Below are 24,810 nucleotides of genomic sequence, written 5' to 3'. Positions count from 1 at the left end.
TACTTCTTCTGCTGCATCTCTTTGTAGTTCCCTTCATTGGCTTTCATTTCACCTTAGAATTAAACTCAAGCTTCTGTGCTTTGCCTTCAAATCCCTACACAGTTCTTCTTCCAGTTACCTTTCTGACCTGGAAAAAAATACTCCCCCAGCCGCTCTCTTCGCCCCTCCAATGACATACTACTGACTTCCCCTTTCAGAACCTCATCACACACATGGCTCCAAGACTTTTCAGCTGCCCCAATTCTCTGGAATGGTCTTCCTCATCCCATTCAGCTTGCTCATAGTTTCTGCTTTTAAGAACACTCAAAGTCCATCTTTTCAAACTTGCCTACCCGTCTTCTTCTGTCCCTCACTACTCACTCACCAATCCATATCCCCCTCCTATTGTGTGCTGCTTCCCCCACCTCCTAGATTGTAAACTCTTCTGGGGTCCTCTCCTTCTCCTGTGTCACTGTCATTTGCAACCCCTATTTAATGTACAGTGCTGCTATTTAAATACTGTTTAAAAATAATAAACTATGTGTGTGCATGGACGGACACCAAAGCCAAAACAGGTGGGCACTGTAAAGCCACATCAATTGGTCCCCACATTTTCTAGAGTTTCAGCTACCTTACTAAGTATCAAAGATCATGCAAGCCAATCTCACTCAGCTGGCTTGAATTTTTAGTGCCTGGGTAATACTACGTTACAAATGCTTCCATGTCTATGGCAGATATTGGAACACTTGTCTTTATTTCCGCAGCAATTTTTAAGGGATTATAACTGTAAAGATAGAAGGGACTATAATGTTTAAAAAAAAAAATATTAAAACATTAAAGTCAAAATTATTAAAGATCCTGAAAAACAAGACATACACTGTAAATGCCATGCTGGTCTCTCTCTCTTACAAATTTCCATTGTATTTATTGAGTTTGAAATGGCCAGACTTGTGACTGGATTGGCCAATCAAGATGGCTTAAAATCCTGAACCTGGATGAGTACCGGGTGAAGAAGTTGGCAGTGACAGAGAAGCGAGGTGGGGTGGGTTTACTTAAATATTTGTTAAAAAAAACAGGCAAGTTTATTTTATTGCAGAGGGGAAAAAGCCTGTCCCCAATGCAATAAAGAACCCATCTACTCATTATTTTTTTAATTTTATCTTCGGTTCCGCTTTTAGATAAAGAAACAGGCTTATATTTTGTCACAGTTTTTTATCCCAATGCATCATACCACCCAGCAGGTTGCCTGAAAGATCACCGGATGGAGATTGCTATCAGTCCTTCAACACTTCTGAAAAAGCCTTTTGTAATATGTGCTTGAAGAGTAAAAGCCTAATAAAAGCTTCCAAATCAAAAACAATTAAGTCATATGTTCCCTGGGGAACGTGATATGGACTCGCTGGACATTCTTGCTATGTGCTTTACTCACTTGCCTACTAAATAAATTCATTTTTTTTTTTTTTTTTTTTTTTGCTTTCTGAATAGAATACTTTGTTGCAGCAACAGGTTTTGGCAACTATGTACTTTAAATCTAGCATTAGAGGTTAAAATAAAAGGAAGGAGGAGGTGTAGCAAACCAACACAACCATCACTATTAAGGGCTAGTGGGCCACAACACATACATTTTTTGGTAAAAATTGATAAAATTTGATAACAATCTAAGTGGATTTGTATATTTATCTGCTGCTTTTTTTTTTTTTTTTTAGATTGTTCATCTTTAATATATACCACACCACATAAGGATCTTCCGTCTTCTTACACATTTGCAAAAACAGTTTACTTGGAACACGGACATCCGAGTGCATGTGAATAAATGGGTGCTGGAGTAACAGAATTACAAAGTTTATCATTGATTTCTTAAAAAAATAACAAAAAATATCATAAATATATATATTTTTTTGAATAAAGCAATATTGCGTTTGCAGGCTGCATTCAGCACCTTTTCCAATTTGTGCAATTAAAACTGATGCTGTTCACAAAAACGCTTGACATTGCAAATACTCAAGATATCTGAATATATCACTTTGCTTTAAATGAAAAGGCATTGATCGTTTTGTTTCTTATTTGTTCTCATTATTTAGTCAATGAATAATCACTTAACTTCCTACTTTTCAAATTGAATTTTAAGTAGAATTACTTTAACGAGGCATTTGGTGTTTAAGAGGTGATTATGGATTCTCTCTAACATAAAATATTGCAGTGACCGTAATAACATGTTTACTTTGTCACAAATAAATCATTTCTGTCTGTGCTTCAGATGATTATTGCAATACTGAAGACTGAACTGCAAAACATAGATACAATGTAAAATCATTTTAAAGAAAAAGCTTTGGAAGATGCTGAAGAGGTTATCTGCCTAACCATTTGTTACTTCTTTAAGAAATTCTATCGGAGAGATCTCTGCGCTTGAGTTAGTACTTTTATAAATCAGCTGTATCATATATAAGTCGGTTCCACTTTTTAATTATTTTTATTATTAATATTATTATTATTCATATTATTAATAAACAGAATTTATATAGCACCAGCATATTACACAGCGCTGTACATTAGATAGGGGTAGCAAATTACAGACTCATTACGATGGTGACACAGGAGGAGGTGAGGACCCTGCCCAAAAGAGCCTATAATCTTATATTAATAATATGGAGAATCAGGAACACCCAAAACTCCAAGGTGGTAGGAACCATGGCAGGGAAAACTGTTTGCTTGTCTATCCCCGAAAAAATAAACCTGTACTTGATGTAGCCCTAAAAATACTACCAACAATTTCAATAACATTTGGGAGGGGAATATGTCTTAAAATATTTGAATATAAAATAAACTAAGTACCCTATTTATTTTTATTTATTATGTCAATATATACAAAATGCATGAGAATTAGATTTGCAGATGGAGTGCTAAGCCAATTGAACTCAGTTGATGGACAAATTTGGGAATACTGAACACGATGAGATGCAGAAAATGTGGAGTGAGATAGGTGATGGCTTCCTACTTTAGTTATATTATTCCTCCGTTGTGTAGAGAGCTGCCGTTGAGGTCAAGGTGCTAATTGACAGGGTGTCTGACAGATATTTAAATATATTTACCTGCTTACCTGGAGTCAACATTTAAGTATAAAGTTTATTGTAATACTTATAAGATGTCATGTGAAATGAAATATTTTAGATGTTTTGTTGAAGACAAAAAAACAAAACAAAAATCACTACACAACAGTTTTGACAGAATCCTCCTCATGAATTCTAAGTAAAGGCGCATCTGGGATATAATTATCATGAGCTTGGATCATTAGTTATTGTAAGTATTTCTTGATTTATTACGTGACAACAAAGACTGACAGAATCTTTATACAGGAAGAGAAGAAGAATGCCTCCTGATAATCACAGATCAGTGCTAAGCCAGTAGAATTATGTGGATTCTCTGCTTATTCTTTTACATAACATAGGGTACCAAAGACATACAGACACTTACTGTGTGCTATGGAATGAAAAAAATATTAATTTTTTTTTTGAGATTTAAATGTAATAATCCAAAAAAACGCAGCCCATGTATAGGTAATGTATGATTCCACGGCAAATCTAAAAACAATATGCCTAGGTGGTAAAGGCAATAGGCTTGTACCAGGAAAAATAAATTACCTTCCTATTGCTGATCTATTTTGTGTTCACAGGGAATTACATTTTAACTAACCATTTTATAGTCTCAATTTCTTTTATTTATTTTCTAATTAAAAGAATATACGCAGGTACAAAGTATATACTCCTGAATTACAGTTGCAGATTTTTAAACCTGAATGAGTTTTATTCTACAGACGGTAAAGCAGCACGATTGGCAAGTCAACATTATTGCCACTAATGAGCTCTAGCAACAGTGCTTGACTTCAGCTGGTCTCATGATTATCAGGTAAAAGTAGAATAGAAAACAATTTGTAATGCAGCAAAAAGGCATCTCTAACTTCATGTTCAAATATCAACAAATTACCTTTCACTTGAAACAACAGCTGTACAAATATCATCATTTAAATGTCCTTAACCCAGACTTGATCCCCGTTACCTTTATCTGAATAGCCAGAGACAGAAAGCTGGTGAATTTTGCAAAGTGGTTCACATGTGAAATGCAAACAGATTTGGGTAGCCATTGCCAACTTGTTTTTCTTAAAGGATCATGCTCGGAGGCTCCTATTCTAATCCTATCATTATACATATTGTAAGTGAAACAAGAACGTATCCAGACAAGCCAGAAAACTGCTAATGCATGAAATCAGCCTTTTTTTTTACCCCACTAAAGAAAAAGCTCCTTCTGCGCATGCCTGATCTCCCCAGAAGCCTCCTGGGATGCTTGATGTACAGTATGTATCGCATAATTCGTTTAGATCTTCCTACTTTCTGCTCATTTAAAAGAGCACTCAAAACCCAGTTTTTCAAACTTGCCTACCCGGCTTCTTCTGTCATTTGAAACCATCACTACTTCCCTCCCATCCTATTGTGTGTGAAATTCCCCCACCTACTAGATTGTAAGCTCTTCGGGGCAGGGTCCTCTCCTCCTGTATCACTGTCTGTATTAGTCTGTCATTTGCAATCCCTATTTAATGTACAGCGCTGCGTAATATGTTGGCGCTATATAAATCCTGTTTAATAATAATAATAATAATAATAGATCTGCTTTAATTGTATCTATCACTTCACTCTAAATGGTAACAAGTTTTTTTAGGGTTTTTTTATTGAGGTGGCCAGATAGTTGCAAAAAGATGTGTATTGTGATGCTAAGTTTGCAAGATTTAGAAAGAACAAAATCAAGTGAATAGAAGTGGTGGGCCATGGAAGGAAAGAGCCAGATGATGCTGGACATTCTCCAGTCAGGAAATGAGGAGAGTCCTATCTGATACACTGTGAAAAGCTGACTATTTGCAGTAAGGTCATAGTAAGCAATTCTAGTTCAGGAGAGGAGCCTTTTTTGAATACATACATGCAGAGTTTTGGAGGGAATAACAAAGGAAAAGAATGCCTGTCAAGTTTTCAATGCTGTCTGTGCCCACACTAGATAGATATACTCTTTGTATAGGCTCAATGTATTTTTCGATAGGCTCGATGTATAACAGTTCTTCAGGATTGGAGAACATAGTCAATCATATGTGAACCTGGGTTATCCAGCAGACCTGAAATAGATTTGGTTTAAGATTTAAAGATTACGCCATTTTTTTTTCAGAATCCACTCCAGGTTTGCTAGATCAGGATCATCATATCATACCTAGTGATTATAGTTAATAGGACACAAGCTAAAGAAGGTAGGTAAATCTTTTAACGTGGACCCTTGTTCTATTGAAAAAAAAAAGTTCTGGCTGGCCATTAACTTAAAACTTTAAATGTGTGTTTTTTAAGTTAATGCATTTATTTTCAGGCTATTAAATGACCTGACTGCAACAAAAAAAAAAAGGACAGCCCTCCGCTGGATAAAATAAACCGAATTGTATTTTTCATTACATTATAATTCCCAGCTTGCTAGTTGCAGATTAGGCTATACAAAAGTGCAATTCAATCACAGAAGTGTTTTTGCTCTTATGGCTTTTGTAATACTGTCATTTGGAGACAAATTAACAGCGTAAATTGTGGTTATGGCCTGGAGGATCTAAACACTTTTAGAACTAAAATGTTAAAAATTAAATATTTTCTACACATGACAACATTATCAGTTAAGCAGCACATTGATTAAAGGGAATGTCTAAACATGGCTTGTATCTGCTCTTCTGATTATAACGTGGAAACGATCAAATGTCTTAGAGGAGGCATGAAAAACACATTTTTCAGATGGTGTGGCCTCATCACTACATTTCAGACTGTCCACTTTAAAAACCGAGGCTGAAGATAAAACAATATTTTTCATCAGCTAAACTGCTGATGAAAAGCCAATGAAGCTTTGAAATTCTATGAATTTACTTAGATTTGCAATTCATATGATCAATATTCTCTGGGTAGCAAAGATGAGGGAAACAAGAAGGGAAGCGTATAACTACTAATTAACTTCCAACTTGAACAACTATTTGTCCCCAAAGGCACAAAAGGGAAACCCACTGAAAAGCAAGTTAATTAGTTACACAGCAAGTTCAAATCAGAAATTGCATATGTATTTGTGTGTATTCATGTTTTCCAAAGCAAGATATGGCTGCCAGCAAGTGATTATTTATGTTATTGCGAACCTCCCACATAAAACATTTCACAAACAAAAATATAGAAAGGACATATTAAACGATGCAACTTTCTATAAACGCTACTGTACATCCTTAAATGAAACCACCAAACCAGCTTGACAAGCATCGGACATGTAGTATTTCATTTATTATATTCTAACTTAGAATATCAATATTATCAGACCTGGCATTAAGAAGATGCATGAAACTTATGTCTGACATCTGTAGATTTGAGGTGTCACTATCAGATACTGACACAGATACTGGCAGGTCCACAAACGACGAACGATTGTAATTCCAATGAAGGGGGGAGAGCTAAGCGGAGTGCCACTCCATCATTCTTCCTCCTCACTTCTCCCTTCTCCATGGAGCAGAACGGTTCTGTATTTACAGCGGTCATTCATGCATCATGCAGTCCTTTGTCGTTGGAAAGAAAAAAATCTAACGTGTGTACGTAGCCTTAAAAAAAAAAATATTTTCTACTTTAGATAAAGTAGCCTGGTTAAAACCCCTGACATTTTTGGAATCTGTGTCCCTTTGTGTGGATCTCCCTTCAATCCCTGTCCTGAGGATACAACAGAAAATGAATAGAAAACTCTTTCAAGAAAGGAGAAGGTTATCTTAGGTTTTTAGTATCCCAATTAAAGATTTTTAATTCCTGCTTTGTTAATACCTGAACAAAGGGGCATCCCTCAGGCAGTAGGAAGAAAAAGGGGAACCCTGGGGCAGTTGGAAGGAAAAGGGGAAACCCTGGGGCAGTTGGAAGGAAAAGGGGAAACCCTGGGGCAGTTGGAAGGAAAAGGGGGAACCCTGGGTCACTTGGAAGGAAAAGGGGGAACCCTGGGGCAGTTGGAAGGAAAACTGGGAAACCCACGGGAAGTTGGAAGGAAAAAAGTAAAATCTCAGATAGTTATTTGGAAAATATCAACTCTTAGGCACTTAGCCAACACATCCAACCTTAAAGCTGTTATGGGGAAGTCAACGCTTTGTGAAAGTTAGAGGAAAAAGTTCAAGTCTCAAACTGTTACCTGAAACAGGTCAACCTTTATGCAGCTTTAAAGCACAAGCATTAGACATTTAAGAGAAAAAATTACCTCCAGGGTAGTTAGTGCGAATGGGTCAATCCTGACAAGTTACAGGGAAGTCAGCATTTTAGCAGTTAGAGCAAAATGGTCAGCCCTTAGTCTGTTAGCTGGACAAGGTTAACCCTAAGGCAGTTAGAAGAAGAATGGGTCAGTTGGTAAAAACCCTCGGAGGTAAGTCTGGATCCTACAGTCAGGAGGAAGTGATAAATTGCCTGGAAATTCATTTTTACCTTTTAAATGTTTTATTTACTATGAAAAGATTGTGCACATTAGAAATTCTACCTCAATATCAATATTGAGAAAATGTGTAAAATGGAAATTGTTTTCTCCTGACTCCATATTATATAGTTCTGCATTTAAATGAAACTGTTATTTCTTCAAAAACAGTATTTGAAAATGGTGAGTATTTGAAAAAGGAGAGGGAGGGAGTGCATGAGAGATCTATACTTCCATCTACCTAGCAATAGAAGGTATGCATAAAATAAGTGCATTTCCCATGACTTTAGTATTTTCAGCTTATGAATAAAAAGGCTTTTTGAGAATAACAACATTTTGAAAAGATAAAAAGCAAGCAGCATTCAAGTAAATTTAAGTCAAGGTCTGCTGAGAGCTCCCAGGATCTATATTTTACATCACACTTTGCAATTTATATTGGCTATTTCAGCACATCCTTGAGAGCATTGTCTAATTAAAAATGAGTTTAGCCATCCAGTACAAGAAGAAATACCTAAATAAGCCTCCGAATCTTTAACCAAAGATAAAGGTTACTGTGGAAATCATGTCCTAATATTAAAAAAATGTCACATCACACATATGTTCATATTTACAAGTATAATTGGTTCTTAATGATTTGACTTTCACTTTGCCTAGAAACACCAAGAAAAAAGCCAATTTGTAACAGAGAGCAGTATTTATTAAAATGTTTCTTCAGCAATAAAGTGCGAAGAGAAGGAGAAGAAAAAGAAAATGATGGCACCTGTGGTTGGACAGTGATAGGAGAGCTTGAAAAAAAACTGCAATCAGGCTGGTATGCCTATTTTATTGCAGAAAGAACATTGCCTGTCTATTCTGCAAAAAGGACCAGCCATATCATAATGTTTTGGGGAAAAAAAGTTTGGTTTTACCAAAGTACACATAAAAACCCAAACAATGATCTTATACTGGCTAGTTCAATAACTGAAAAGAAGCACCAGTTAACATTGCTTAGAACAGGCATTGGGCAAACTACGGCCCAATAAGGTTGTTTCTCCGGCCCTTTGGGTGGTACGCGACTCTGGCCGGTGCCAACCCGAGCAGGCTCAGTGGTGGGGCACCAGCCAGAGCTGCAGAACACGCCCCCTGTTTGCATCCCAGGTCGTGGAGGTGGGTGGGCTGTGTCACTGCACACAACCCGCCCACTTTCCCATCGCTTGCTCAGATCTCCGATGGGAGAGTGGGTGGGGATATGCCATCATGACGTCAAGTTCAGTGGCGTCATGATGGCATAACCCCGCCCACTCTCTGATCGGCCCAGCTCATCTGTAAAATTTTATATAATTTGTGGCCCCTGACTGAAAAAGTTTGCCCACCCCTGGCTTAGCATGTAGTGAGCTAACATTCTGTGCTTCGTACTGACCATTATTAGCGTTGTTCCCAGTTCTCCATGTGGACTACACAATATCTCCTCCCATGTTTTTGAAGGAAATGAGTGTGGGGGTGTTCCTATGATGACAAAGCTGCTCCACTATAGATACAGTACAGAGATATTACCCCAAGACAGGAAATTTGTTATGGTCATCATCACCAGCTGCTTATAAAGAGAAATTGAATGCAGCCACCACATCTAAGGGCTGGTAAGATGCAATTTATTACAGTTTTGTTTTTGGGGTTAAATGCATTTTAAAGAATTCAAAAACCATTTGTTAACGAAATATGTTTCCTTTGCTCTCTTCAAACAAGAACTTATTTTGTGTTAAAATGGAGTCACACGCATTTCTAAATGGTAAAACTATCAAAAACTAGCTTTATTAGACTCATTAGTTTTGACAACACGCTCTCAAGTGGAATGCTGATTGTGGTGTCACCGGCTGCCATTCTCATTAAACAGAAAATAAGAGAAGATTAGCCTGTCTGGAACATACTGTGTTACATTTACAGGGTCTTACGTGGAGAAGAAACAGTAAACTGGTCGAGACACACTATACAGATCAGTTTAGTACAGGTAAGGTAGCCTAGTATTTATATCGGATTTAATAACATGAGCATCCCTTCTCATGTTTCCCCAGCTGCTATGAAGCAAAGTGATAAGAAAACAAGGGCTTTAAGAAGAAAAGGATTTTTGCATGGGATGAGGATTTCCTTTTCAAGAAATATAACCAGATACCAAATTATTTGCATGGGTTGACACAAGGTAAGGAAAGAAAAAAAAAAAATAGCGCAGGAGTCTTACTTGATCACTGTGCCTTTGCTGCCCCCTGCTGTTGTAAGCATGACCCGCGTGGTGAGGCTGACTCGGAGATCATCTTCGTCCAGGCCCAGCAGCTTCGAGCAACATTCTAAGGACTTGCTAGATTGGTTCTTTATATTACAGCCACCTAGTGATGAATACAACAGAATATGTCAGCAAAACAAGGTTGTGCAGGAAAGAGGAGAATTGGTTAACAGAATCTGGCATTCATCCTAGCTTACAGCTTTTGTCCAAAGGATCTGTATTATGCAATCTGCCCTTTAATCTTTTCTCTGGCAAAAAATAAAAAGCCTTGTACATGACAAAACCATGGAAAGCATTTTGGAAACAACACATTGAACGTTTTTGTGCTCTAATAGGAAAAGAAACTGAAAGAGAAACAGAAGTGACCGGACAGCAACTATTATTGCTGCTGGTACAGTACATGCACAGCAAATTGTACACATTACATTTATAAATTCATATATTTTGCACAAGTATACCCTAAATTGTTATAACCCTATTTTTTTCCATACAAGATTTTCTTTTACTTACAGTGTAAAGATACAATGGAAAGAAAAGTTATAAACGTATCGGTTGTGCTAGATAATAATTGTCCAAGATGAATGATTATCAATGTGATAATCATCAGTGATTTAGTGTGTGGTCCCTCAATGTCATTAGCAATCTGCTGACTATATCAACTGGTGAAAACCAATTACTGTGGGGGACGACACAGCTGGGAGCATCTCCTTTCTATAGTACCGAACCGTGCCCCGAGTACAGTGCTCATTAGTTCTATGGTCATTGGAAATGATCATGAAAGATTGTTTCATGAAAGCATGTTTACACAGCTTAAAGGGAAATACTCCAAGACAGTTATTTGCACCTGGTGAAATTCTCCTCTATATCCGTTGGCATGACAGCTCATAATTTTAGGTTTTCCTTCACTAGATCATCAGTAAAAAGGAGAGGTTAATCTTCCCACCAAGGGCATAGACAGCAGTAAAACCTGAAAGACGTATTAATCTTTCCATATTCTATCCAAAACTAAAAAAGTAGCTTTACAAACACAATACCTTGATGATGGATTTGTTTCTTATTTTAAGCTATGTAACTGCAGCTCCTTTACCAGAAGCAGTAGCGTATTAAAGCTAAACCCTGCCTTTATCTTCAGTTTTGCACGGTTATATAGACTCTTCTCCTGTGCTGAAATTACTTTTTCTGACCCACAGAGTACACAACAAACTGCTGCTGTGCACCTGGAAACAGAAAACAGCACTACGGGTAACCAGATTTGTACAAGGCTGCGGTGCAGATATTCAAACAACAATAGCGTCAACAAGTGGGCCTTGCTGCTTTTGGAAATAGAGCCACGATCTACCACATTCGTGTGTAGCCACATGCAGGAAACTGGTTCCCAAACTAGGATGGCATAGCAGTTTATCCCACAGCAGAACTCTGCTGCTGGCTCATCTGAGTCTTTACTTTGAATGCATTAGAGGCTCCACCAAATGGAAAAAATCTCTCCACATTTCTAGCCATGTAATATACAGCCCAATTCTTTATTAGTCTTGCTATCCCCAAGCCTTCCCATTTTAGTAATTTATTTTCAGTTGTTTCACTGAGGCTCAACATCACATCTGGGAATTACCTAGGGCAATCTGCCTATGACCATCAACTGCTCCAGAAATCTTCCTCTCAAAACACTTTAATGAGTGCATAACTCTCAGAAACCTGCTTGTATCAGGGCTTTTTATACGAGTATTGAAGAAGGGTACTGCAATGTTTTTAGAAGCTATGAACTGCACTCCACCAGCACCTCCTCCCTGCATTGCAAAGAAAAGCACAGACACCCAGTCATTTTGTCACTGGGTCTAAAATAAGGAATTAAATGAAAATGGAATGCTAAGAAAAGTAGATCACTACCATCGCTGCCACAAGTGAGTTCACAGAATGTGTGCAGCATTATTTTTGTCACTATCTCACTATCTGCTGTAAGGATTTGACATACCTGTACCCATCACCAGTGCAATGTTAATCACCAGGAGGTATCACAGTTATGTTTTAATGAAATCAATAGTTTGCTTATAAAGTTGCCATTAACAATCACATCTGCTTGTGATATCTGTAAGCAATGTGCATAACGCTCTAACCTCTTAGGATACTCCTGGATAATGAGACTGCTCCTAGTGCAAAGGTATTGCACAGCATAACACATTCAAAATGGAAAACTGAGTCCCCTAATGAATATCTGATATAACAAAGATACACAATGAACTCCACGAAAAACTCTGTTAGGCAGCACATTCCAGTCTCTCACCATCAAACATGGCTTATGAGTTGGCAGGTAAATTGATAAACAATTCCCCTAGCTCTTATAATATCCAACACATACATCTTACCATTTTGCCACCCAAGCCACAATATCACAGCAAGGAGTCAGGGGCATTGATGTAAAGTCATTTCAACAAATGTTAGCTATAAATAAATGTTGTTAAAGCATGATAACAAGCAGAATAAAGCCATTTTTACATAAAAACCATAACACTTACTATGCTATATAGATTTTACTTTTAACCTGCAGTATAGAAATATTTAATAACTCACAGCAACCAAATAGTTTGTTTCTTTTTAATAATGATTGGACATTCTCATTTTAAGTCCATTGTTCTAGTATTATTTCCCAGCACTTGAGAAACTGAGGACATAGAAGGAATAAAACAGTGTTTCTTGGACCTTTTAACATAGGGGAACCCTCAAAATAATTTTTAGGTCTTCACAGAACCCCTTATATATATTATATACATTATACTATAATTACATTATCCACAGCTCACAGTACATTAGCCTAGTGGTCAGTGGGAATTGGCCCTAAATACGCTAGCCATCCTTGGCACAGGTGCTAAACTACCTCAACCAATCAACACAGCCACCCACATTGTCTACATCAAGGGTCCCCAACCTTTTGCACGTCACAGACCACTAAATGCACGGACCCCCAGCCACGCACATGTGGGTAGCCATGTGTCACTCAAAGGAGAGGGAACTTCCCCCCAGAGTGACATCATGATGCCAGAACCTGCCCACTCTCCCAATGCAGGTCTGAGCGTGTGATGGGAGAGTGGCCGGGTTGTGTCCACCGCTCTGAGCTTGCAATGACAGAGGTTAGTGGCTCTGGCTGGTGCGCCCCCCAAGCGGGGTCCTTCTCCTGGCCAGAGCCATGGCCCAACTGTCAGAAGGCCGTGGCGCACTACGGGGGTTGGGGACCCCTGGTCTACATCAATAAAAAATTTAGTGCCAGGATGCAGGAATTGAATGAAATGCACCCATAATTTTGCATGAAGTTGTGATGCCAACTTAGGGGGGGGGGTTACCTTAGTGTAATTAGGGGGCTTGAGAATGGGACTAAGATAGATGAAGCCCCACTTTTTGAAACTTGTATAAATTAATAAAATAGTTTATGTAACAAAAGGTGTTTATATCACACTGTACATTAATGCACTGCATATTTTTAAACCCATAAAGGGGATTTAATCAGTCATTTTTGAATATATATTCATTTATGATTATCAACAACAGTGGGTGCGGCAAAGCCAAGTATTTATTAGTTTATAGAATGGTATGCAGCACATCAAAAGATATGTTTGCATTATTTTACTACAGAAAATTCAAAATCAAATTCTTTGCTATGGGTGAGTACACTTTACAAATTGCTGTTTATGCTATAATGCTGCCGTAAATCTCCAACATATACCAATCCCTGAACAGTGAATACGTCTTTACCTTTATGTAGCTGCCGTAGTCTAAAGAAACAAATGTATTTACCAAGCATGTATTACATTTAAATAGTGACCAGGCTGTCAGCCAGAGGCCAATCTGTCAGCTGTGACATTCACTTGTAGTAACAGGCATTGTGCAGAGCACCTGCATTGCAGCAGTCACACAACAGTGCATTTTTATTGTTTTCAGAAGACCTTTGCTAATCAGCTGTGCAGATGGCGGTTTCATCTACACATAATGAAATCACTTTTTTTTTTCATTTACTCATGGAGGAAAACTGCTTATAAAAAAAAATCCATTTTCTTCTTTTAGCCCTTACCTTTGCTGTACTATCTGCGGATATAAAGACCACATGCAATTTAAAGTACATTTTATTCTCACTTTTAAAAGAACATTGTGCTTTGTGACTCAAACTAAGGGCTTTTCAGATGACATTTACACTGACAGAATAATAGAATAAAATGTCTTCTAACCAGAGGTGCTCCCAGCTTCTTCAAAATCAATATTTCCAAGGTGTAGGACGCCTGCAACCACTCGAAAAAGATCAAGCTTCTCTGTGTCATCCAAGCCAATCTTTTTCATAGCTACGACCATTCGATTAAAATCTCCATGATCATCTAAGAGGGGATCCTTTAGGGAGCCGTGCTTGAGGTACTAAATAAAAAAGAAAACATTATTTTAAGGAATAAACAGACAAGTGACATGCAGGCGTATATAAGTTTTCAAGGAGGTGATAAAAAAAAACATGCAAAAGTGAAAATAATTAGATCAGACGTTCACATACACACTGATAAACAGCCATTTGTGAGCTGAGCAGTATAGTGATGAGAAGAAAGAATTGTTTCAATTTATGTCCAGTAATGAAAGCTTCTGTAGAAACTAAGTATGCAAACTTTCCCTGCATTCTGATTAGGCTGCAGAATAAAACAGAACTGCCTATCAGTGTATTATAACTGCAATCTCTAGGCTGATGAACTTTCTGCACCTTGGAATAGGGGGTCCACATACCTTATTGGATGTCATATATAGTATATTTCTCTTTACACTATATTATTAAAGGGATTCTCCAAATGTCCTTCATCTACCACCCCCTTTCCCCCACCATAAAGTAGTCAGTTTGGTTCCTACTCTTTTGAAGCTTCCAGGTTTTACTAAAAATTGACATTTTGTCTGCTGAAATTGGGTCTTACGGTGTCATCATCCAGACACAAAATGTGAATCATAATAAACCTCAGCAGTATAGGAACTACACTTATTTATTATAGGTAGCTACCATACTGGACCAGAACACCTAAAAATCCTATTACATATTTTTAATAAAACTTGCAATGAAAACTTACTATTGATATATGAATTGATTAAAAGCTTGACAGATTGCCCATATGGCTTCCTATTGTATAAACTACACAATTATTATGCAGTAGCAGTTAAGTGCCTCAATGTGTTTATTAATCATCTGCTATGACTTCTATGACATATAACACAGGGAGCCATTGGTTTACCAGCGAAGGAACTAGTCTCTTCTTTCAGCCACGTTAGCAGCACAGCATAACTGAATTACTATGATTTTCTTCTGTGCTTCTTCCCATACAGAAACCAGTAAATGAAAGAACACTAAATGTGTGCCTAGTGGCTTCTCTCTGGGGTTTAAAATTGATGCCATTGGTTAGTCAGCCCTATGATAAGCTACATTCCGGCTGTATTGCCTGAGCAGTGAATGCTTCTCATGGCAAACCACAAGCCGACAGAGTGTATTACTTAATTGTTAATAAACCCAGACGCTGAACATTGATCAGCTCAGAAAATGGCTGTCATCATGTGTCATGAACAGTTCTGTTGTATAACCGAAATTTGGAGAAAATCAGAAAGCAACTGTTTGGTAAAGAAGAATACGTAATTAAATACAGATAAACAAATATAGATAAAAAGCACTAAATCAGCTAAATGCTTTGCTTTATGGGGATGTTTCTGGAGTTAATCACATTCTAATTTATGTTCCATGTATATTTATATACTCCTTCACCCATAAAGCAAATATGCATGCAGAGCAGTTCATCGCTACTCCTAGGAGATCGCTTAGGCATGCTGTATTAGGCAAGGCTTTCGGAAACACCAGAGTATAAAAGAGCTCACAGAGTCACAGAACTTCTTAAAAGCAGAAAACGACTTCCCGCAAATATGTCATGCATCTGAAAAGTCACCGCACGCTTCTCTACACACCATCAATACTAAACTAAAAATGATTGCAGGTTACAAGAAATATACCTCATCTTCCTGATATAATATAGGCAAGGCAAGAAAAAAGCAATTTACAGAGTTAATTGCACTGTTTGCTATGGATACAGCAGTTTACACACAAACAGAAGAGTGATGAGACAGCCGAGCAGCTGCAGGTGCAGGATTTGTGCTTCCCTAGGTATATGCATTTATAATAACACAGCAGGAAGGATCATCATTAGGTTTTCAATGATACAGAGTGCAGGATGCATATAGGCACATTTGGTGTGTGTGTGTGTGTGTGTATATATATATATATATATATATATATATATATATATATATATATATATACACCCACAGGTGTGCCACATGTATTCCTTTTATTCTGGAACCAGAAAAACCAGTTTGAATGACACATTGCAGTAGTACTTAATTAAAGCTTTTAATAACAGTCATGATCTACAGATTTCATCATCATAAATGCCAATCAAATAATAGGAGTAACTATATATACTTCAGTAATTGTGTAAAAGACTCAACGGCTACATTGCTAGATAGACTTGAGAACAGCCTAAAATATCTTGGTCATGAAGATTAACCTTGAGATTAAACAAAACATTATAGGGTTACATTTAAAAATAGACAGAGATGCAATAATAAATGAGATTTATCATTTAGATTTTACTTAAATTTTGCCTCCGATGCCAAGTAACCATCAGTAATAGAAATTCAGTTTTGTCATTGTTTACTTATCAGTCTTTTACTAATCTGTTTCACCAGTGTAGCCAGCTTTAAAGAACAAGGAGCTGCATGTACTGTTCTGTGCTTGGGCACTACAAAGAATTAAACATGGCTGCACCCAAAGTCAGTTTAATAAAGACAAACTTCCACAAGTACCAGGTTCCCTCTGACACATCAATACAAAGTCCTGCTTTTCAAGTGATAACTAAACAAAAGGGTCTCACCTGCTAGAATCTATCACCTACAGAGTAGTAACTGTTCATGTAATAGATACAATTATCAAACTGATGTCATGACATCAAACTCTGCCAGTGACCTAGAACCAGTAGGCGGGTAAGAAATTCTCATACTTTTTTGACACTCAATTACAGCATACTTGTTCCAGCTTGTTCTTATGAGTCAAATTTCAGATATAGCATCTTGTGATTTCAGGAGGCCAGCAATTCAGACCCATAATTTTCTGAAGATCGGGTCACTTTAATATTGATCCAGAATCATGTGGTTTAGTAAATGTTGTGGCATTAACCCATGTTATGCATGTCCCTGAAAGGACACCAAAGCACCCAGGAGAGCGAGTATGCATGCCTATGAAAGGACACCATAGCACCCACAAAGTAGTATGTATGCTTATGAAAGGACAACAAAGAATCCACAAAGTAGTATGTATCTATGAAAGGACACCATAGCAAGCAAAAGCCAAAATGCTTGTCTATAAAAGACACCTTAGTACCCAAGAACTAATATTTATGGCTATGAAAGTACATCAGATTACCAATTTACTAGTATGCATGCCTATGAAAGGACGCCATAGCCCCCATTATAATATTAATAATAATAAACAGTATTTTTATATCCCCAAACATATTATGCAGCGCTGTACATAACGTCATATAACAGGCAGATACAGACAGTAAAACAGGAGTAGGGGTGGACCCTGCCCAGAAGAGCTTACAATCCAAGATGAGCTAGTATTTATGTCTGTGAAAGGACAGCATAGCACCATGAACTGGTACACATACCAATGAAAGGCATCAAAGGAAATTCCTCATAACAGCGCCAAACATACTGCTTTACCAAGTTTATTGTTTCATCCCCTGACCAGTATAGATTTCTTTTATTGACAAGGAAAATAATGCTGTAAATAAATTGCAGATCAGACTTGGTTTCTATTTTTTGTGCCCTAGTAAGATATTTATATTAAAAGTCCTTTACAAAACATGTAATTTTAGGTAAATGTTCTTCCACCATTTAAAACTCCCTACATTCCACAAAAATGCTTGAGCCTGATTAGATGACCAGCGTGTGTACTAATAGCCTGTGATTTTTATACAGCATAGCCAATCACTTTCAGATACCTAGTGATTTACATCAGGTTAGACATAATGAACATGAAACTTAATGGAGAGGAAAAAATAAAATAGGCCAAGGACAAGAGCCATCCCCTGACAATTGCTGTGCACATTAAAATAAAAAGCCTAGAAAAAAATTTCAGGTGGTATCAGCCAGCCGCCTGACACTGCAACAGCCATGTAAAGAGCGCAGTGTAATACATTCCTCTATGAAGTAATGCCTTAGTGATTAATTAAAACTAATCTGGACTCAAACATTCCCCCTCCTTTGCAGTCAAGCCGATTAACACCTATTCACTAGGTGGCCTGCAAAGGTATAAAGCAGAACGTGAAAAGCAGCCGCTACATCCATTTACAAGCCGTGTCACCGGGATCAATCAATGAATCTGTGTCACTGAGCTTGACTGTCAGTATTATTCAGGAGCAAAACATGGGCAATATTCCTGCACCAAAGGAAAGCCATAAATGTCAAGGACATACACAAGTTTGTCACTTCTTTTCCCTACAGGAGAGCAGTCCTTGCCTGCTACTTACAGATAAGAGATGTCTCAGTCAGGTTTTTAAGTGAGGGGACCAGGTGTAAGGTAAACAGCAAAGCATTAATTATGTACAGAATATGTTTGCTACACGGCACACATACATCAAGATGTCAATATCTCAAAACTTGTAAACACATGCATTGGGGTCCTGCTGAAAAGAAAAAATAGACTGCGCAGTTTAATCACAACTCCAGAATTCCAACCGAGTTTCTTCTGAATGCAATAATTACATTGTAAGTCTTTCATGTCAAGATCTAGGAATTCAGTTACTGTAAATGCAGAAATGATATTCAGTTTCTAAATCTAGTCCAATGTGTTTCTGGAGATCTATGCATACCGATAATACAGCAAGGACTGCTGTGCTAGTGCTAAACCCATATAAAAGGCGATAGACAGTTAGGTCCATAAATATTTGGACAGAGACAACTTTTTTCTAATTTTGGTTCTGTACATTACCACAATTAATTTAAAATGAAACAACTCAGATGCAGTTGAACTGCAGACTTTCAGGTTTAAATCAGTGGGTTGTACAAAAAGATTGCATAAAAATGTGAGCAACTAAAGCCTTTTTTACACAGTCACTTCATTTCAGGGGTTCTGTATAGAACCAAAATTAGAAAAAAGTTGTTTCTGTCCAAATATTTATGGACCTAACTGTATATCACGCAAAATAACTCCTACAGGAAGAAGGATTTTTAGTGACATAAACCTCTACAACTAACAGTAGTCTGCTATGTACACACAATAGATCACTGTCACCTGAGACAAATGATTGCGATGGTCTCCGATGAAACTCTGGTGTGTGTGTGTGTACGGCAATCCCTCAATGTCATTTTGTGATCTGCTGCAACTGATCAATAAACATTCAAGAGGACATAACTGCTCTCATGTTCTGCTAGGGAGGACACACCAGGGTGCCTCCTACTTGTCCTCCCCTCTCTATAGAGCTCAACAGCACAGTGTGTGCATCACTGGTTCATTCTACTGTCACTGGACAGGATCATGAAAGACAAAATTTCTGTAAGTAGTTTTAGACCTGTGTTGACTTAAAAGATGGATGTCCCTGACAGCCTGGCAAAGTAGTTTAGTTTTAAAGTATGTACACATGTCAGATTGTTGCTTGAGATGAATTTTTGAGCTAGTTTTGAACTGACACGGTTACAGCAGTTCCCTGACATTGTCCCTCAATCCGCTGTGGTGGATTGATGAACGTCATATTGGGAACAACATGCATTCCTATGGAGGAGAGAACATTAGGGTGCTGCTTGCTCATCCTCTCCTCCATAGAACAGAATGGCACTGTGTGTACAAAACGTGTTTCCAATCATAAGAGATATATTATTATATTATATATAAAGCTATATATAATATAGTTATATTGGTATATTTATTGCAGATAATCTTTCGATTTAAAGAAAAAGTGTTGTTACCTGTTATATATTCATAAATAAGGATACTAGGAAGCTGGAATGAAGGCTAATTTCCTAATGACGATCATTGTAAACTACCATAAGTTTACCAGGTACCATGAACCATGGTGTACCATGACCTCTGTGTTTTGCAGTGGCTGTTCCTTCAGCTTGCATTACAGATATTTTACCCACTAACTGCTATTCCTGTGGATTCTGCAGAAATGGTAAAAGTAAAATTTAAAATGCATTTAATATAAAACCACATATATTTGGTACACCAGATTATGTCTTTTACATTAGGGTCATTGCCAAACATTAGATTACAGTTCAAATATTTGTGTCTTGGCTTATCACTGCACAAATTTCATATAGACTAATATATACTAAAAGATTCAACACAAAATCACTGTTTTATTCTACATAAATATAAATTCCACAGTTAAAGCAATTATTATTATTATTATTATTATTAAACAGGATTTATATAGCGCCAACATATTACGCAGCGCTGTACATTAAATAGGGATTGCAAATGACAGACTAATACAGACAGTGATACAGGAGGAGAGCACCCTGCCCGGAAGAGCTTACAATCTAGTAGGTGGGGGAATTTCACAGACAATAGGATGGGAGATATGTAGTGGTGGGAAGTAGTGGTGGAGGCAAGTTTGAAAAAATGGGTTTTTACTGACCTAAATAAAATGTTGGTTAGATTATGGATGTATAGTATAGTATAAAATTCACATATACACAAATACATATATAGTTGTCATGTCGAAAGCATTTTTGGAAAGATATTCAGCAAGTATAGCTAAAGGAGGTTTCAGTGATAGGAATGCCCTATGCTCCTGAAACACAGGCCCCTAATATCAAGCATGGTACTCTAAGGCAGAATGTATATGATAATAAATATCCAGCACAACATCCAGATACTAAGTTAAAGGGGTTATCAGAGGTGTTCATGTAAAGTACCATATATACTTGAATATAAACAGAGGTACTTTTTTTATCTTAGAATACAGGAAACTTACTTTGGCTGGAGTTTAAAACTAGGGTAGAAAATGCAGCCGTCACTGCTAACTTGTAAAATAGAGGTCAACAGAAATGCTATTAAAATGTATGTGAATAAAAATCATCCATTATGTGCTATTTTAAAACAATTATTTGAAGGGGAAAAAATAGAATCACATGGGCACAGTTTCTCCTTTTCAGGTTAAAATATTTTGTACTTTTGAGTTGTTTTTAATGGGTCCCTTGTTGTTAAATCATCTTTTGGGAATTATTGTTGGTCACCAGTAAATGCGTTCTCATTTAGTGTGTAACTGCACTTACCCTAGACAGCAAGTTTGTAACACGTTACATGAGAACACAGCATCATCTACCGTTCTGACTATAAACCACGATTCTTTTCCAAATGACATTTTGAGGGCAGGAAAGTGTTGGTTTATACTTGAGTATATACAGTAAGTGACTGTCATTTTCCCTTTAATCAAATAAACTCTTTGCCGTGTTTAAGGTATCTTTGTCATTGCAAGTCACCTTCAACAAACGTAAGACACCTAGATCTGTCGGATTTTAGTATCTTTTATATATAGTTCCGACCGAGCATGCTGTAAACGAGTGTCAGAAAAGCATCAGAACTATCACTGAACATGTTCCAGGTTAGCTACTCTGCACTAAACATCATCATGAAAATCCTAAAACTAACATTCCCCAAGAAGAGGTATGCACATTGGAGTAAACCTAAATAACCAATATCAATACAGTTTAGAGTAGACAGGTACAAGGGAGTTTTTTTACTACTGTAATGTAAACTTATATACAGGTAAACCCATTGACAAATATGGAATAAAAAGTGGATAAGTGACCCATTCATACATATCATACATATTACAATATAGTTTAGTTGAAGGTTAGTTTTGCTTACCTCAGGACTCTTGCGGTTCTGTAAAATCTGTTTATCAGTCTCCTTGGAAGCAAAATACCTGGTACAGCCTCGATTCAAATACTGTGGAAAAGTCATGTACAAGAAATTTAATGTGGCATTAGACAAGGTAAATATTGGATATATTAGTGTCTGGCATTTACTGTATGTGCTACATATCATGAACATGCAAAAGAAATGAAGACATTGTTGGCTATCATTATGACAAAATGATGTACAATGTATTTTAGGTTTATTTAAGATCCTGTTCTGAAGCACTGATACACACACTAAACAGACAACCAAGTATCGTTAACATAAGCAATTAATCAAAATGTCATGATAACAAACATCTAATAAAAACAGAAGACATTTCCTAATATTTCAGTACAAACTGTGGGAACATATTGCTGCTGGACAGATGTATCTGATGTAGATGACATGGACATGGTGTGTACTTCACTATGAATGTATTAATTACAACATGAAATGATTTTATATACAGCAATTACTATATTGATAGTACCAATGACAAAACACTATAGAGGCAGTCATGTCTATGCTAGAATTATAGGCAGATTAACTAGACTCTACTGCCATTAGCGTGATTAAAGGGACAGTCAGGCTTATTAAGCAACACAATGCCAATAAATGACAATGCAAAGTTTACTAGCCATTAAGCTCAAGCAGAATATGAGTCAGTGGGAATTTTCACCTATCCTGGTCATTACATAGCTAGTAGTAGTAAAGTTTTTAACATTTGCTCTTCCCTTCACTATCAGTGGTGTTAACATTTTGGCTAACCAGTGCATGTGGGTATAAATTCCTGGTTTAATTTCCAGCATCTTTCTGAACGGATAGACTACACTGTTCCCTAATGAAGATTGCAATTAGAAATATAAGATGCAAAACTTATGAAGGAATGAAGTACTGCTCAGGGTGGATATGTTCCCTGAATGTCTTTCAAGGCATGGCTTCAACATGGAGTAAGCTAAGTTTAACTGTAGCCAATTTTTTGTTCTTAGTTTTGGAGAAAGTAGAAACATCGACATGCCAGGTATTTTTTTGTGCTTGTCCCAATGAGGAGTTTGTCCTTCATATCTTTTCCCAGTAATGGTAATACAAATATTGGGAGAACACAAGCCTAACCATTATTAGATGGGTAGAAAAGTGCAAAAGGCAATTAAAAATATTGTGTAACCATTGTCTACTCCACATTCATTAATTGTAGCCCCCTCCTTTCTCTATTAAGGGTAAACCCCCCACACTTTAAATATACAATGTTTTGTCTAGAGTTGAGTTTTAAACATTCTATGTTGTTGTATAACTTGAATAAAAATAAAATGCTTGCACAAAAGTCATTAGCACCACAAGATCTAAACGTAGTTCATTTGAACAGAAGCGGGGGAAAAAGGGATTTCTGTTAAACTAGCCATTTAACATCTGTTCTAGGTACCAGTTGTCAGAGGCTAGTGTAATCCCTAAAATCCCTTGTGGCATCTACAATTAAAAACATATCTCACTCTGCATGTTTCATTGAACATCATAGTGTTAGTGATAACGTAAAGTAATAAAATATGTGGGAAGCAGCAGCATGTTATAGCTGGCAGTGCACCTAGCAAACTCTAATTTAGGGCTTTAGCTGTGCACAGGGAAAACAGATTATTATCCTCCACCAGAGACAAATCGACGGCACTAGAAAGTTAAACATCTTACTTCTCAGCCTGGCTACAGTTTGTCTTTTAAAGTAATTTCAGTTTCAATAGATCTGACATTTCTGTTTGCAGTCTTCAGCCCACTGAGAGGCACAGTCAGATAGGTTTTATTTCAATTTTAATCATTTCAGAGGGTTTTGTTTTTTTTTCCTCTATCAGACCACTCGCTAAGAATAATGTTCTGCAACGGAGACATCTGGCTTTCCAAGCCTACATGATGCAACCTGACTGCTCTCTGCAGCTGACTAATCAGTAGCGTCAGCCAGCAGCCTTCAGAATGTAAGGGTCATTTACTGGATCATTCACTATTGTCAGCCAAACATGTATATCTGATCTAAGTGATTACTACTGTCTTCTGAGAGAAGAACAGATGTGCTAAAGTCTGACAGGCCACATGCCAGATTAGTTAGAGATCTTCAATAATAGTCATAAATCAGAGGAACTGCATAGAATAAAAATGTGCCCCAAATGACTTGGAGATTCAGCTTCAAAAACGGAGATAATCCGTCATCAAACCATACGAACGAAAAGGAGCAGTTAATTTTTAAATTTGTACTTCTTTCTGCTCGCCCAAAAGAAATTAGATTCAGCGGTTCACTAAATACACATGAAGCGCACCTCATCCTTAGTGCCAGTGGTCCCGAGGAGACTAGTGATCAGCAAGGATTTTAGTTTGGAGGACTTCATTGAAATGGCCTTCACTATTTCAAAAATGGTTTTAGGAAAGCATGGAAGATCTGTCAATCGGTATACTAGCCCACATACCTGGTATTGTTGGCTGGGAGCCCCAGAAAGAAAAAAGGTTTAAAACCCAACAATTCCTACAATAAATGGCAAAATCTAATAGCAATGAGACTGTGCAACTAAACAGTTTATAAACGCAAGGTGATAGACAAAACTATACATTGGTGTGTTATTACTAATTTTTCCTAACGTGCACAAGAAATGTTTAAATAAATATGATATGAAATAATGAATGGTTGGTGAATGTTTTTGAAAAGCAATACTTTATTACAACCTCTGTGGAACTATACCCACTCAGTTTTATGTGTTTATTATTGAATAGGTCCAAGGTGTAGCTATTAAACCATTGGCATCCGAAGTTCTTTCCTACTTAACGTGTGTCAGGGTAGAGAGCAAGAATAACTAACTAAACACTTCAAATCAGACATAATACAGCAAGGCCTAGATAAGATACACCAGAAATACCATAATTTCCCAAATATATTATGAAATATTTGTAAACACATGGGATTTATTCAAGAAGATATTTCCACATTGCAGGCTAATTGTTATTGCTTTCCTAATAAAACAAATTCAATCAGTAACATGGGTATTAATATTTGCCATCCAACAACCCAAAAAAATGAAAAAAAATCTCTGGAAAACCTTTTTTTGAAAAATGGATACAGGCAAAGGGAATTCCTATCCATTCTTTCCTATAAAAGTTCACA

At 37.1% G+C, this 24,810-nt stretch overlaps 1 protein-coding gene across 3 annotated transcripts in view; it reads right to left on the bottom strand.

Annotated features, from left to right (window-relative positions):
* MYO6 (myosin VI) overlaps positions 1–24,810 on the bottom strand; it is a 156,971-nt gene that overhangs the window by 78,683 nt on the left and 53,478 nt on the right. For all 3 annotated transcript variants that reach the window (XM_072408547.1, XM_072408549.1, XM_072408548.1), the window contains exons 10-12: positions 21,645–21,725; positions 13,930–14,110; positions 9,677–9,821 (exon numbers count right to left, since the gene is read on the bottom strand). In XM_072408547.1, coding sequence (XP_072264648.1) covers positions 9,677–9,821; positions 13,930–14,110; positions 21,645–21,725 — 407 coding nt within the window. The remainder of the gene's footprint in view (positions 1–9,676; positions 9,822–13,929; positions 14,111–21,644; positions 21,726–24,810) is intronic.

This window comes from Pyxicephalus adspersus, chromosome 4, assembly GCF_032062135.1.
Source record: "Pyxicephalus adspersus chromosome 4, UCB_Pads_2.0, whole genome shotgun sequence".
NCBI lineage: Eukaryota > Metazoa > Chordata > Amphibia > Anura > Pyxicephalidae > Pyxicephalus > Pyxicephalus adspersus.
The sequence above is the reverse complement of the archived record's forward strand: the minus strand, read 5'-3'. Positions and strand labels throughout refer to the sequence as shown.